This window comes from Alosa pseudoharengus, unplaced genomic scaffold (assembly GCF_046254945.1).
Source record: "Alosa pseudoharengus isolate Yale_2024_CS ecotype anadromous, Long Island Sound unplaced genomic scaffold, YU_APseudo_1.1 YU_APseudo_1.1_scf_6, whole genome shotgun sequence".
NCBI classification, from domain to species: domain Eukaryota; kingdom Metazoa; phylum Chordata; class Actinopteri; order Clupeiformes; family Clupeidae; genus Alosa; species Alosa pseudoharengus.
The window spans coordinates 23,300,040-23,315,927 of record NW_027468848.1 but is presented as its reverse complement, the minus strand read 5'-3'; the positions used below and the strand labels follow the sequence as shown (position 1 = coordinate 23,315,927).

Below are 15,888 nucleotides of genomic sequence, written 5' to 3'. Positions count from 1 at the left end.
GAGGGGGGTGGTGGGGTGTATTAAATCAATGGGTAGGCTCATTACTTCATGTAATATTGACATCCCATACATCAATAAAAAGCTACGGGACTCAGGATTCCAAAGGTATCCACCATTCCATGTCAAACTGTGTGGTGTGAGCTACAGTAAGTAATTGATGCTGATATGCCCCCCTCAAAAAAACACACACACCCCCCCTGCATCATTGCCTTCTAATCCTTGTGTACACCCATAACAATATATTCATATGGCTAACCTGGTCTTAAAATGTCCGTAAGAATCCATAGAACAAGATTATATGTGTTGTTATAGTCCAATGTTGAACTGTGAGTGTGTAAGCTTCCATATTCAAAACGTTTATAGAATAGAAATAAAACACTTTCAAAGATTTTCCGGTGAATATCGGTGATTTTGAATACCATTCGGCTTCGAACTCCCTACTTATGCGTATTCCCCACGCTCCCCTGAGTCTCACGAACACAAAGAGCCATGTCACGTGTCTGTAGGATCTACCAATCACGAGAAACGAGGCAGAGACAAGCTTGGTCAGCTACACCTTTCTATTGGACATGCAAGCTTGGAATGGCAGCCACGTGGGCCTCTTACAAGTAAGAACGAAATTATGGACATATTCTTGTAGCCAATGACCAGAGCTTTTAAACGACGTATGGGATGTCGTCATTGACTTTGACCATGCGCGTGTATCTCAATGCACAAAAGAAGCGCTTGTTGGTGCGAAAAAAACTTTATTCCAGCCTCTGTAGCTCTTTCTGAGAACTTCACAGGGTTATCCTGACTGTTTCAAAAAAATCTACATGGTCTCAGCTTTCCAATGATACCAGCCATGTGCTTGTAGACCAAACGATGTGGGCATGGTGGCCTCTCTAATACGTGTAGTGCCTTTTGGTCAGAATTACTGAAATATGACTGCAAAGCAAGTGGTGATTAGATTGTTGCACCGTTTATGTCTGTGTCACTTAAGGGATAATTCCGGTATTTAGCACTTTGAGTCCCTTTTCTGGTTTGTTTTGGATGAACAAGAGTGGTGGACACCGAAATTTTGATGATGGGTCCTACCTCACAAGTTATACGAATACCTTACAAGTTTTTACCGCCTCCGTGAATTGAGCATTTAGAAGCTGCGCTCATTTACACTTCACAAACTTTAGCCGATTTTCTCAAAACTTGTTTTTTTGCTGAGATGAGGATAGCCTTTACATTTTGGCCAATATCTCTGGGTTGACTAAACGGAATTGAACAAATTACCCCTTGTTTTAAACCCTAAGGTCTGGATTATGAATATCAAATAAACCATTTTTTATTTTATCAAACTGGACTCATTTCGTGGTGGCACGCCCCATATATCAAAAAGTATAAAGTTTACAAAAACGAAAAATACATTGTAAGTAATTAAGTATTTATTTATATAGCACATTTTTATTATTATTAATAATAATAATAATAATAATGATAATAATAATAATAATAATCATAATCATACTAATAATAATGTCTATTATTGCTATTTTCCTTATTGTAGTATTACAGTCTTACCAAAGTCTTACCATTAGTTGTAGCAATTAGTTCTAGAATCATTATGATGCATGTTATGTGTCATAATCCAACAATGCTCAAAGTGGTGTCATGGTGATCATGGAAACATTTAAAAGGGGATGCCAAGAGGTTCAGATCTTCATTCTACAGCAATCAGTCAACAAGTACAGATGATTACAGTTGAGTATAATGTAATAACCTTTTCGTTGTGTCAGTATTTTTTAATTTAATATGATTAATAATGATGATAATAATAATAATAATCATAATAAGTTTAAATAAGATTATTGTAGTAGGCTGAAAAGATTTAATGTGACTTCGAAATGATAAAAGACTCACCTGAGCCAAATGATGTATCTCTTCCACAGAACTGTGTTACAGATACAGAGAAAGAAAGCCAAATAGCATATATCACAAGACCTGGTGATCCAACCATGGTCGAAAGGTCTGTTAGGATTTCACGTGTCCCATCTGAAGGGCAGCTGGACCCCAACTTCCAGGAGGGGAGGCTGAGGAGGCCGACCCCTGACAAGAGAGAGCTGGACCAGTGGGTGAAGGAGCTGGAGAGAAAGGTGGCGAGGGACAGGATGAGGGACGATCTGCGGCGAATGAGAGAGGCTGTGCACAGAAGGAGCCAAGAGATGTGGGCAAGACAGTGGGAGTGGCAGTATGTACTCTATACATTAATAAGCTGATACTGGACGTTTATATACAAGCAAGATGCTCATATTTGAGATTGTCTGGCATTTCGGTTCATTTATGATGTATGGGTTCAGTCATTAACACAGTGTTTTAAAATCTGCAGTATCTGTCAGGTGGCACTGAAGAAAAAGCAGGAAGGGAAAGAGAGACAAGGTGCCCAGCTGACAGGACTGGAGGAGAGGGTGATGAGAAAAAGAGATGACAACATGGCAACACTGAGAGAGCAGGAGAGAGTGATAAATGATATCAAGAAAAAAGCAGTGGAGGAAGAGAGACTGATAAGGGAGATGGTACAGAAAGTGAGAGAGAGTGAGAGAGTGTTGAGAAAACACGTGAAGGAGGAAGAAAGACACATAAGAGACATGGAAGAAAAAGTGAGAGAGCAGGAGACAATGTTGAAAGAAAAAGTAAAGGAGAACAAAAGACAGATAAGGGAGATGGAGGAGAAAGTGAGAGAGTCTGAAAGAGTGTTGAGGAAACATGTGAAGGGGGAAGAAAGATTGATACAAGAGGTGGAAGAGAAAGCGACAGATCAGGAGAGACTGTTGAGAGCAAAGGCAAAGGAGGAAGAAGGAGGGATGAGGGAAATGTCAGAGAAAGTGAGAGAGAAAGAGAGAATGCTAAGTGAGATGCAGAAAAAAGCAAAGGAGGAAGACATGAAAATGAGAGAGATAAAAGAAAAAGCCAGCGAACAGAAGAGAATCTTGGGAGAGCTGGAGAGAACAGCGAAGGACCAGGAAACAAAAATGAGAGAAATAGAAGAGAAAGTGAGCGAGGAGGAGCAAATGTTGAGAGAAGAAGTGAAGGAAGGAGAAAGATGCATAGAAGCAGAAGAACAAGTGGCAGAGCAGGAGAGAATGATAGAAATGAAGAAAAAAGCGATGGAGGAAGAAAGAAATATGAGGGACATGGAGGAGAAAGCAAGAAATCGGGAGTCAATTTTGAGAGAGGCAGAGAAAAAAGTGAAGGAAAAAGAACAGACAAAAGAGATGGAAGTGGAAGTGCGAGAACATGAGAGAATGTTGAGAGAAAAAGTTAAGGAGACAGAAAGACAGACGAGCGAGATGATGGAGAAAGCTAGAGAGCAGGAGAGAATTCATCTAGAGATGGAGAGACAACCAAAGGAGGAAGAGAGACGAATGAAGGAGATGGTAGAAGCAGCAATAGAACGGAGGAGAAAAGAGAGAGAGATGAAGAATAAAGCAGAGAAGGAAAGAGGAATGAAGGTAGAGAAAGCGAGAGAGCAGGAGCAGACTATGGAGTCCGAGGACTGTGACGTAGAGAGCGACACATACACATACACAGACTCAGGCGATTCTTTGATAGATGAGGAGGAAGAGAAGGAAGCAGTCAAGACACGAGAGCAAATAGGTGAGTGGAGACAAGAAGAAGTAGCAAAGCTTAGAGAGAAGATCTTATCGGCAGCCCAAATGGAAGATCCTCTATTAGCTTACGAGAAAGAGAGAGAGGAGAAAATGGCAAAGGTGAGAGAGGAAGAGAGAAAGTTGAGAGAGGCAGAAGACAAAGCAAGAGAGCAGGACAAATTAATAAAAGAGATGAAGGCAAAGGCTGAAGAGCAGGAAAAATTATTAAGAAAAGAGATGAAGGCAAAAGCTGAAGAAGAGGAAAGGAAAAGGAGAGAGATGGAAGAGGAGCGATTGGGAAATGTGAGAAGGAGGCGGGGACCTAGGGAAGTGTTTGAGGATTTCTATTTTTCGCTCATAGTAACATTTTTTGACCTTAAAAGGCATTATAAATAAAAATGTACAAAGGTCTCATTTAGTACTTTTGTTAAAATTATTTACACTTGGTTCACATTTTACACAGTGTCATATATTTTTTTAGAATTGGGTTTGTAGGCTAATAAATGCATTTGCACATTGCATAGACATAACAGTTTTATTTGCAATGCACCTTCCCCACACCAAAGACAACATCTGAATGCTGAACACAGTGAGTGAAGCAATCATAAGGTAGCATCAGCAGAAAATCACAAGAGACATTCTAAACCATGCAGTAAATGCAGCTGGAGAAATATCAACTAGGCCTAACATCACACGTTACCATATAAGACATTTCACACATAATTACACTACTGTTCAAAAGTTTGGAGTCACTTAGAAATGTCCTTGTTTTCATCATTAATGTTGTAAATGACTGTTGTAGAAAGAAATGGCTGATGTTTAATGCAATATCTATGCCCATTATCAGCAACCATTCACCCAATGTTCCAAAGGCACATTCTGTTTACTAATCTGTTAAAATTCTTAAAGGCTAACTGAGAAAACATTGGAGAACCATTTTGCAATTATGTAGCACTCGCTGTAGAACTAGGCCTATATAGCTCATTCTGAATGTAGTATGTGGCCATACCTTTGAACACCGTTGCCTTCTCATTTTTGCGCTGTCCAAGGATGCTATTAAATCCACTAGCTGCTAAACCAAGGAAGACACCAGGGTTAGCTCATTTATCTTCTAATTTCAACCTCTCAAATAGTTTTTTTTGTTTTTTTTAACAGAAACTCAACATGGTTAACAGGTGCAACACTACTCACCATTTCTGCATCTTGAAATGAAACAATACTGGCAGAATAATTTGAGCACAGTTCTAGAATATGACCATGGGGCAGACTACTTTATGACCATACAAGCGTCTTTTAGCGTGGATTGCAATCCTTATCGAAGCCGCCAGGGTTATGCAATAAATATATGGAGGAATGCGATGGTCGAGGTGCCCTGCCCCAACATTGCATGACACATTAAATTCAACGAAAATCGACACCATCATCCAAAAGTTGATGTCAATAGATCAAAAATAGTTGGAAAGCCTACAGAAACTATATATACAGTATATATATAGCATTAATACTTAAAGGAGAAGTTCGGTGTGAAATTGACCTTAGCTGTACTGAAAGATGTTGCCGAGTACTCACATGTGTCCAATAGGCACCTTCGCTCACCCCCTAGCATTCCAAATTACGCCGTTTTTAGCCGAGTAGCTGTGGGGGCATAGCGTAGCCTATGCAACTAAATCGCTGTTTTTACACCATTAAAAAGGTTCCAAGTAACTCCACACTGCATTGGTAGACTTCTGAGGGTCTTGGAACCTTTTTAATTGTGTAAAAATAGCGATTTAGCTGCATAGGCTACGCTATGCCCCCCACAGCTACTTGGCTAAAAACGGCGTAATTCGGAATGCTAGGGGGTGAGCGAAGGCGCCCATTGGACACATGTAAGTACTCGGCAACATCTTTCAGTACAGCTAAGGTCAATTTCACACCGAACTTCTCCTTTAATGTGACAATCACATTATTAAAAGTACTCTTGGAGCACTGATTTACTGAGGAACTATTTTTTGTGGAGGATGCTTCAGGTAGTTCGCTGCCCTTCCCGCGCCTGTTTGTGACTGTGTTACAGTGTGATGCAGATTTTAGGGGTGGGCATATCGATCCAAATATTGATAACAACATTGGTATCGGATCGATACCAGCGTGATGGGATCGATACTTTAATTTCAGTTCACTTCCAATATCTCTCGTCTACGTTCACAATGCGTTGCTGCTGTTTCACCAAGGACTAGCCTACAGTCGTGCAAACACCACTTCACATCTTGCATGGCCGCTTTGCAATGTTTCGTTGTTGAAATGTTTGTGAAGTGGAAATCACAAAATCATAAGTGGTCATGGAAATGTATTTAAATTTAGCATATTGATGTTTCCTTCACGTCATAAATCATGACACACTGCTCTCCCCTAATGTACATAAAAGTATATAAGCTGCTTTTAGTAACAAATGTCAGTATTGGTATCAGATCGAAACCAAATTTTGCAGTATCGCACACCACTAGCAGATTTTGGTTCATTTGAAACAGTATATTGCAATGTACAGTAGTACATATAGGGCTTGCTGACAAACACAATATATGTTCTATGTTCCATGCAAGTGCCTTAAGCCAATAATCTCCCATTGTATGCTTGCATGTCATAAAATTACAAAGCAAACAGCACAGTTTTGGTATGACTAAATCTTTGACCAAGGAATACCTCACACTACATGGGCCAAGAAATATGTGCATTGTTTTCAAGACTTGTGGAAACTTTCAATACTATCAAGGAATGCCTCAGCATTCTTTTAGGTTCACCCGGCGAACAGGTCGACCTAGCAAGCAGCAGATTTATCACATTGATCAAATTTCTCCCTGAGGTGTGAATGACACAAAAATCAGATGAACTGTTTGAGTCTGGGCATTACAAAGTGGTGAGACTTGAAGGTAGGTTCTGATTCTATATTTTAAAAACTGTAGTCTGTGAGTTGTATGTATTATTCTCTAATACTCCATTGACTTTCTACTAGTAGTACATTATTTTTCAAAGTGTGGTCTGGGGACCGCTGGTGCCCACTGCCCAGGTCCGTTCCACAGCTAGTCCGTGAGCAGACGTGGTAAAATATAATATAGATGAGTTGTTTGCAATGTTGAACAACTTGTATGTAATCCAAACAATTCTGCAATACTGCCTATGTACAGTAAGCTACGCCAGTCTAAATCATATAAATCCTCTGACATAATAATCAAGGTGCAAAGACAATAAGCAAGGTGGTTCAATGAGTAAGCCTACTGTGTAATATACTGTTGAAGTAGGTGTACTGTTTTTTAGCTAGGTGGTCCGTGAGTTTTTTACTTATTGGTTAAGTGGTCCTTGGTCTGAAAAAGTTTGTAGTAGTACTGCTTCAACAACTGCTACTACTATACTACTACTACTAATAATAATAATAATATTAATAATAATAGTGAAGAGAATGCAGGAAGGAAATGAAGATACAGAGCAAATACAGAGCAAGCCAGCTGTCAGAGCCAGGAGGGTCTTTCTGACAGAACACAAGCCTGAGGATGGTCAAAGTGAACAACAAAGAGAAATATCCAATGGAAAGGAAATACTCTTAAAGGTGACGTGTTCCCAGAACACCGACCGTATGGACCACAGAGCAGTAGCACAAAACCAATACGTCTTACAAGGCGAAAAGGCAGAAAGGCTAGATTCAGCGCTAGCTATCAAGGTAATCTCTCTGATCTAGAAAATATGATTAGACAAATTAGGAAAGAAACTGACCAGGAATTGAATCGTAATGTTAAACCAATTACTTTGCAACCTACTCTTGAATTAAGATCACCTGAAAGCGTGGAAGTGAATGAATGTGTTGAAGCAGATGTTGAACAATGTGCAGGATTACTAAACCAGATCACCCTGACCTCAGAAATACTTGATGATTATTGAATGTGAATAAAAGAATGGATGATGAACCATAACTGCAAACAATGACCTCATAATAAATAATAAAGTGTGATGAATGAAATGTATCATTACAAGTATTTTAGTAGCATAACCTTATAAAGTCTAGGAAATTATGCATGAAAAGAATTGTATGTCTCAAAACTGTGAAATGAGTAAAGTGCCTTAAACTGTTTAAATGAATGTATTCAGATTGCATTGTGTGAAGGTTAATGCCATAAGTGTTTGTAACCTGTAAGAATGTAATCGATCTCTTGATGACTGTAAAGTGTATGTTGCTAAATGTAATGTGTCACATGGTTATAATTGCCATTGAATGTAAACTGTTTGTGTAACCTCTGGAAACTATCTGTAAACCTGAATGTGATGTATTGTCTCCGAAATGTAACCCGGAGAAGTATGTTAATGCGTGTCATCTTATATTGTTGGTTAAGATCAGTGACTTCTAGAATGTATTAGCTATGGTGAGAATATTCCCAGCTATATTCCCAGCTAACGTGAGAATATTCCCAGCCCTCGTGGGAACTTCTAGAAGTTTCTAAACTGTCGTGGGAAAATAGGATTGATTTGTCTCAGGAATGTGTGGGGGAGGTCAAGTCTACCTAGTATAAATAGGGGCTGAACTAAACGATCGGGGCTGCTTCTTCTTTTTTCCTTCCTTCAACTCGCTGGGTTTTTGCTTTATGATGTCGCGTGTGGTTGTTAGAATTCGTCCTCCGAAATTCGTTGAGAAGCAAAGTGTTGGACGTCGTGCCAGGCTGAGTCGCGGACCGAAACTCCGTGGAACCTGTTGCAGATATCAGACCTGCTACTCCGACAGTAATCTCTTCTCCATTTGTGGATTTACTATTTTCCTATTTTGTGGATTTACTCTTTTTATATTTTCTACGACATTGTAACCTGCAAGTGGATATTACGCCGCATTTTGTTATCATCACCAAAGTGCTGAAAAGTAAAGAACTTATTTAACCTTGGCATCTAATTCTTCAAGCAGTATTTTTGTCTTTTCTTGGTCTTTCTACGAATTCCAGCAGGAGGGTAAGATAACTTGTCTCTTCTGTGGTTATTCATCTGTCTTTTCTAAGACTTGGGTCAGCGTGACTTTATACTGAAGGACGGTAAGAAGGTCTCCACTCTTATAAAACCTGAGCAAGATAGCCTATAACCTGTGTCTCTAGATAAACTCTAGGGTCAAACATCTTCGCACGTTAGCCAACTGTTCGAGACCTAGGCGTAGTCGCTCCTTATTTCATAAACATCTCAATAAATCCACCACGGAAGCCTGATCAACTTCCAAGGGGGATATTTAAAAATAGGAGCTTTAGGTTATCTGCGCCGCAGAGGGAAGTCGTGCGACTGCACTCGACAGTAGGTCCCTGCTATCTACAATTACCTCCAGGGAGGTATCGTAGGTTTTAACTGCTTAGGCCTGGGGTTACGTCTGAGAAACGGCTGAAGTTGACTAGGTTCTGGGGGTTACCTGCAGGGGGCAACACATGGTGCCGAAACCCGGGAGGACCTTTAGATAATACTATTAGATGTTGAAAACGCAACTCTAATTATCGGTCTAATTTTGGCGTCGGAGAAGTGTTAAACCGTCGCATTCGGTGTGTTCTGATAGACACATAACGGCCCTGGTGGTTATCTCTGGAACTTATATTAGATAATATAATATACAAACAACGCGTAAGACAAAACACTGTTGTGACTGTTGTTTTAAGTTCCGAGGGGAAGTGGTTATTCCTCGACAAAAACACCTACAGAAAGTTCGTGGGTCGAGACCGTAAAAGTAAGACGGTTCCTAATATTCCGGACTATTAGGAGGGTAACGGGTGTAAACCTCAGAAAGAAGTTGCACTGATATTGCAGAAGCAGTTACGGAAAGTAACAAATAGCGTCGAGATACGCGCTTGCCTGGAAAAGGAAGATACGGAGTCTAAGTTAGATATATTGGATAAATATCTTACTTTCGGGAATAGATTCTAAAGGCATCTTTACTACGTGTTGTTCAGTAGTAGGGAGACTATAGGCGGAAATCCGTTTCAGGACAGGTTGAACGTTCAAATCAGCCTATAACTCTTTATTTTTGTGTAAGACATAACGCAACGTTGCGGGGGATGCTTAGATGTAGTCTATTGATCAATAATGTCCCTTGTTCAACAGTAGGTTATATCTGAAAGTTGTATTCAGATTTTATGCGTAAAACATAGGGAATGGTGCGTAAACTAGGAAGGTCAACTTTGAGACAAATTCCAACAATGTACCAGGTACGACCAACAATACATTAATCTTGAATTGACACGAGAAGCTTCTCGAGCTCTACCCCAAGGTGTCCTGGTTTCTGTCACTAGCCTGTCGAGTCAGGGCAGAGCCAGATTTTGTGACCCTTGGTGGGGGTAGTGACATTTCTAAACTTTTTTCCCTTGTAGTTGTCTCCGCAAAGACATTCTGTTTTTAGCTGAGGATGACACCCATAATCACGTTGTAATTCACATTCATAGTGGTTCTTAGCTTCCACACCTATAGAAGATAAAGTATACTGATAAGATAATTAGTGTGGAATTGTCTCATGTGGTGACTATTTCCCCTTGAGTAACTGATGCTTTGTAACTTAGTCCATGCTAAGAATATGCATTTCTAAAAGTGTTCGTATAGACTATCATGGTATGATCCCGATAGTGATTTTTAGATTTTACTATAAGATTAGGCCTATAGATAGTTCCGCGAGGCTTGGTCCGTAATGAATTCCCATTTACAATACCCGTGTATTATTTAAAGTAAAGATACAAGTTTTATCTAAAGGAAAGTAAACTAAAAGCAGCGGATCTTTAAATCCTTCCATTTGAATTCATCTTTTAAAGCCGAAAGATCGACTTTAGGTTAGTTGCGCTTTAATATTCATGGGATCTCACACATCGTTTTTGTTACAATGGTTTCCCTAACATAGGCTTATCACGTCGCTTAGAATCAATGGGTGGAAGTCCCTTATTTAGTAGGCACATCTTTGTCTTATAACAATGTAGAAAAGTTAATGATTTTGAATCAGATCGTGTCAATGTGCTGGTAGCCGTTTAGACATTTTGACTCCACTATTCTACGTCTACAATCATCAGGACGGTATGAAACCTTGCGCAGTTCCCGCGTTCATGGGTTGCTTTAGCCAGCAAAGAGACTCAGAGGAGCGTTGGCCATATCGAATATTATAGTTAAACTAGTCAAGATTACATTTATAGTACAGTAACATGTAAGAAACAACTCACAATGCTATACATAAACCCTTTGAAATAGTGTCTTAAGTTAATAATTATCCAGAGTAACGGTGAGTGAGATAAAGATGTTGGCGTCGCATATAAGTTGGGGTTACTTTACAGAGACCCTAGCGAGGCTTGGGTAATGGGAGCCTTGGGAGCAATGATGCGAGACGAAGACCAGCTCTGTGGGATTGTGTGGATCTAATCAGATGATAAGGAATGCGCACGACCATACGGATAAATCCCTTGCAGAATTGCATACCAGTCTCACGTGTATATTTCCTATGTTTATCTTTATTGGCAGAAACAAGAAACTTTAAATTGCTTGGTGTTAAAGTCTCAGGTTATGTAAAAAACGAATGTGTACCCTTCCGGAGTTTAACTATGCCTACTCTGCTAATAGATACGCATATAGTCTTCCGTGAACCATACAGATGAGAATGTTACAATGTAATACAATTCGATGATCGTTGGTTTAGGCAAATGACAATGTAAGTTTTGAAATGGACTCTAGGTTGCATTGGTCCATATTAGACTCGGTAAAATGTAGGCTATGGCGATGCTCGTTGTAGGTACGAAATATAGTCAGATGTCTCTAGACCCTCCATGACCATGCATCTTCCTCAACCGCCTCTTGTTATGTCATTAAAAAAGCTCACGCAGAGACGGGCTTCACTAAGGACGCACTTTCATGGGCAAATTTCCTTTAAGCAGAGCGAGTAGACCTATACGTAAGTTTTAGTTAATTATACTTATTTGGGTAAAATATTGTGCCTCCTTAGTGAATAACATTTGTAATGTTATTGAAGATCTTATAGCTGTGGTAGGCTATGACCTACAGAAATTTTAACAAGTTTTATCTTTCTAGAGTTAAATGATAAAGAGATGTGTCCAAACCCATTGTCCAATAAGGAACTTTATCCGATATTAAGATCTTTATTCTTAATATTCTTAAGATCTTCATGTTAAAAGTTGTGTAATTGTTGTCAGCATTATTATGACTATTTGCCTGTGACCCTCTGCGTAAATGCTGTGGGTATCCAAGTTGCGCTAGGACTTTTACTTGTAAGACAAACTCTTATCTCAGTAGGCATAGGCCTTCTCTGACTCACGATTATTTTGTGAGCATAGAGCAATTGACAAACATGATAACATCTTTATATTAAGACAGAGTAGGCTAATGATTTTGTATGCTTGGGTTTAACAATTTGCTACTTATCACATTAATCTGCATGTCATTGCAAAAACTAACTATCCCGAGAAATTCCACTTCGGGGAGCATGAGCTACGAGGCTGTTCGCCACATAGGTGGGAAAGATGAGAGTGATAAGGTTACTGATGCATGCTCATTTGCTACGCGGAATAAGCCGCACAAACACATTGCCGTCAGCAGTAGGATATTTGCTAACTTCATGACAACTTAATATTAATCATGCTCTATCTTCATGAAGAATGAAACGTGTAGGAAAGGATGTTTTTGTTATTTGACCTAATGTGTTACCTTTGACCAGGGTAGGAATTTCACGGCGGCCACGACGGCCATGGCCGTCGTAGCCCCTTGCGTTGGCCGTGACGCCCCTTTGAAAATCAGAGGTTTACAGGCCATGGTGGCCTTGGTGCCCCCTTCTTTAAATATTCTGCTTTGCGTCCTACTAATAGCGATATATATTTAGCCTATGGCCTGTCAAAATAATCTTAGCATTCACAGCGCAAATTACGCAGTGGAGAAAGTGACAGCGCAAGAAAGTGCGTCCAAATTAACCCATTCTTCTCAGTTGAACTACTCCCGAAGTAGCCTACTCATCACACAGACATCACAAGTATCACATGAAAGAGCTTTTTCTCAGCTTTTAAACGATGTTAGCCGCTAATTGCTGTGGTGAACGGTTGAGAAAAGTAAAAAATATTAAATTTAATCATAAATTCTACTGAAGGTTTTGCGTCCATCTCCCTACCCATTCATCCCCGTGGAATACTTCACGAACCCTTCGTTTAACATATGACAAACCATATATCAGAATAAACAGCAGACCTTACCGAACAGAAAGGTGTAAAGCAGTCCCCTGTACAGTTAGCCGTTCAAGACTAATCCCGTTTTGAATTTGCAGTTAATTTCAACATACATGGATGTCTCCAAATTTGGGATTTAAGTTTTACACTGTGTTTAAATTGTTCCACATTATTTCATAACGGGCCAAATACAAAATAAATATTACAAATGTCGCCTAGATATCGGTAAATCAGAGGACAGCTGACTATAAGAGTTTGTGAAAGTAGCCTTAATGATCACAAAATGCTAAGCATGCATCTAAGCTGAGCTGTGCTTAAATTGTTCAATACATGATTTCATAACAGGCCAAATATAAAATAAATGTTAAATATAGCCTAGATATCTGAAAATATTAGATGATCAGATGATTTACAGTTATGTAATATGTCATGTTTTATGTTTTTGTAATGTTTCATACAGTGATGCAGGTCTACTGCAGTGAATACAACTTTGATCATTTTTATAGCATACTACTGTATAGTTAACTTTGGCCTTGGTGCCCTGACATGTGGCCTTTGTGCCCCCCACCAAATATGCCCAACTGAAGGCCAAGTGGCCTTGCCCCTAAAATGGTGAAATTCCAAGCCTGCCTTTGACTAATTTTTTTTGGACGTTATCCTAACATATCTGGTGCGTAAAGTTGCACCTATTGGATGGCCTAATATTGGAAGTGAAATAGTTTATGGCCATTCATGTTATTCCTCCCTTTACATTATCCAATGTTGAGTAAGCATGTTCTGCGTCACATGACTGAGGAGCGAGAGAAGTTGCTAAGATGTTGCGCGGGAATGTTTGAATGATTCCCCTTTTCTGATTCACTGAAGGAGTGGTGCTACACTGGCATCCGCTAACATGTTAACGGACAGAATCCTCACTCTCCGATTCTTTGCATGTAGCCCTTATACTATATCTCGTTATTATACTACGCCAACATAAGAACGTATATGATAATTTCACTGGGGTCTTTACAAGTATCTGGAAAGAAATAAAATGGTTTTTAGAAGCCTGGTGGATTATAGCATTAATTTTGGGCATAGCTTTCATGTTAGGGATTTTAATGAAATTAAGAGGTTGTTATTTGGATATGCAACACAGATATAAGTCTCAGAAGTAAAAAATGCTACAAACTCTTAGTCAACCTGAACGGAATTCAGATACAGTCTGGATAACGAGTAGTCAAGCATATCGATAACTCCGCCCACTTAAAGAAAGGTGGGGTGTGGGGTGTCTGTTAGACAGATACATTAAGGCCTGTAAGAAGTTCCCAAACTCACTACGACTTTTAGTCTACCAAACTACGAAATCATGGCTCAAGATATGTTAAATTACCAGGATATCTCATCTGCTAGTTCTAACTCCTCACCTACTCCATCTATTGCATCCATCTCTGGGGTGGATTCTACTACTACTCACGTAAGTTACATGATATTTACGATTATCTGGATCGGATACATGCTTGTGCAAAGTATGGATTTGACACCATATAGCATTCTGATAACCATGATTAATATGATGCGTTTAACTATGATTTTAGTACAGCAGTCACAGGACATAGTGGTGACATTTATATTTGCTATACTACCGAATAGAGTTGGATTATTTAAACCTTATGCACCATTAGGTACCTGAACTTAAACAAATTCAATTGATACTGGCCATCACAGGATGGGTTGTCACCTGTATGGGTATAGTAAGACAAGTGTTGTTAATGGAAAGTTATCACCTGGCGGCCAATTACAGTCATGTCATTCAAATTACAGTTGTCCTCTTAACCTATTTAACTTGTATGACGCCTCTACAGGCCATATGGGACAGACTTACTGATTCTGAGATACGAAGGATATATAGATTGGATGTCCTGAAGTCTGTGATATATGGAGTAATAATGTTAATTTTGGAAGTATGTCACGCCGTCTGGTTTATACCAGGCTACGCTGCTGCTTTCCTCACGAGTTTGTATCTAACTGAGTTCTGTAAATGTTACCCTAGGACTTCCACATCTGGAAGCAGGGGATCGGGAGACTCCGACCCACTCGACGATTTTATAGGGGACAAATTCTAATGATCAAAGAGTCTGCATGTTCATTTTGTGACATGGACTATTTTAACAATGCTTTTGAGACTATGGTGGGGAAAGTGTGTGTTGAATGCATGCGTGAAATGTCACTGGATCAGGTGCAATACTTTATTCAAGAGTTGAATATACGGGAAGTGAAGCCACTGTGTCAGTTAATTTATGGAATGTTACCCCTACGAGGACAATTGGCAGGCATTTTGGGGAATATCCCTGTAATCCAAATTATGAAACAAGATGAGGTGTTCATAGAATCAGCGATAAAACATTCTAGGCCTTTAGTATCCTGTTCACTGTCATGTGATTATCTTGCCTATTCAGTTCCTTTACAGACATTTGGAAAAGCGATCCATAGCCTATATCAGATAAAGGGGCACTGGATAAATGTTTATTTATTCCCTCATGTAGCCAGGACCATGTGATGGAGACCGATCGGATAGTCCCGACCGAGACTCCGACTTCCCCACTACAGACCCCGGAATATCGGGCGGATTGGGCCGATGTGTTGCTGGGACTAGCCTTGCCTCAGAGCAGGTGTGTAGTAACGTCAGTTGTTCCCGGGCAGGTATAGCGTTATTTCTTCTGCTCCAGGCTGACTGTGACCTCGGACGACAGAATAATACCTACCTCCTGTGCGGAACCTGCGTCTGCTAGACCCGAGTGCTGGGTACAGGTAGTAGCAATAACACACAGCCCTGAACCCTTGATAATGAATGAAGTATATCCTGATAATATATTTGATTTGATCAGTTCTTCTGTCTTGCATGCATGGAATCTCTTTCCATATCGACAAATTCCAATTCTGTACAGTTATCCAGTGATCCGTGTAGTATTAATGTGTTTTTATGATTATCAGACGCGAGCCCCTTGGGCTTCTTTGCAGTATCATACTGGAGCCCAGATTGGCATCTTGTGGGGTCCAGTATCCTTCGAAGTTCCTTACGCAGTGCCTACTTCTGTGCTACGCCC

General features: G+C 39.9%; 2 protein-coding genes across 2 annotated transcripts in view; both read left to right on the top strand.

The window, feature by feature from the left end:
* Positions 1-15,888, top strand: part of LOC143105508 (tripartite motif-containing protein 16-like) — a 175,893-nt gene that overhangs the window by 63,250 nt on the left and 96,755 nt on the right. The window lies entirely within an intron of this gene.
* On the top strand, positions 1,878-15,573 carry LOC143106399 (uncharacterized). Its single transcript, XM_076270671.1, has 3 exons — positions 1,878-2,221; positions 2,360-3,923; positions 15,328-15,573. Exons 1-3 carry the CDS (start codon positions 1,878-1,880, stop codon positions 15,571-15,573), a joined length of 2,154 nt encoding a protein of 717 aa, XP_076126786.1.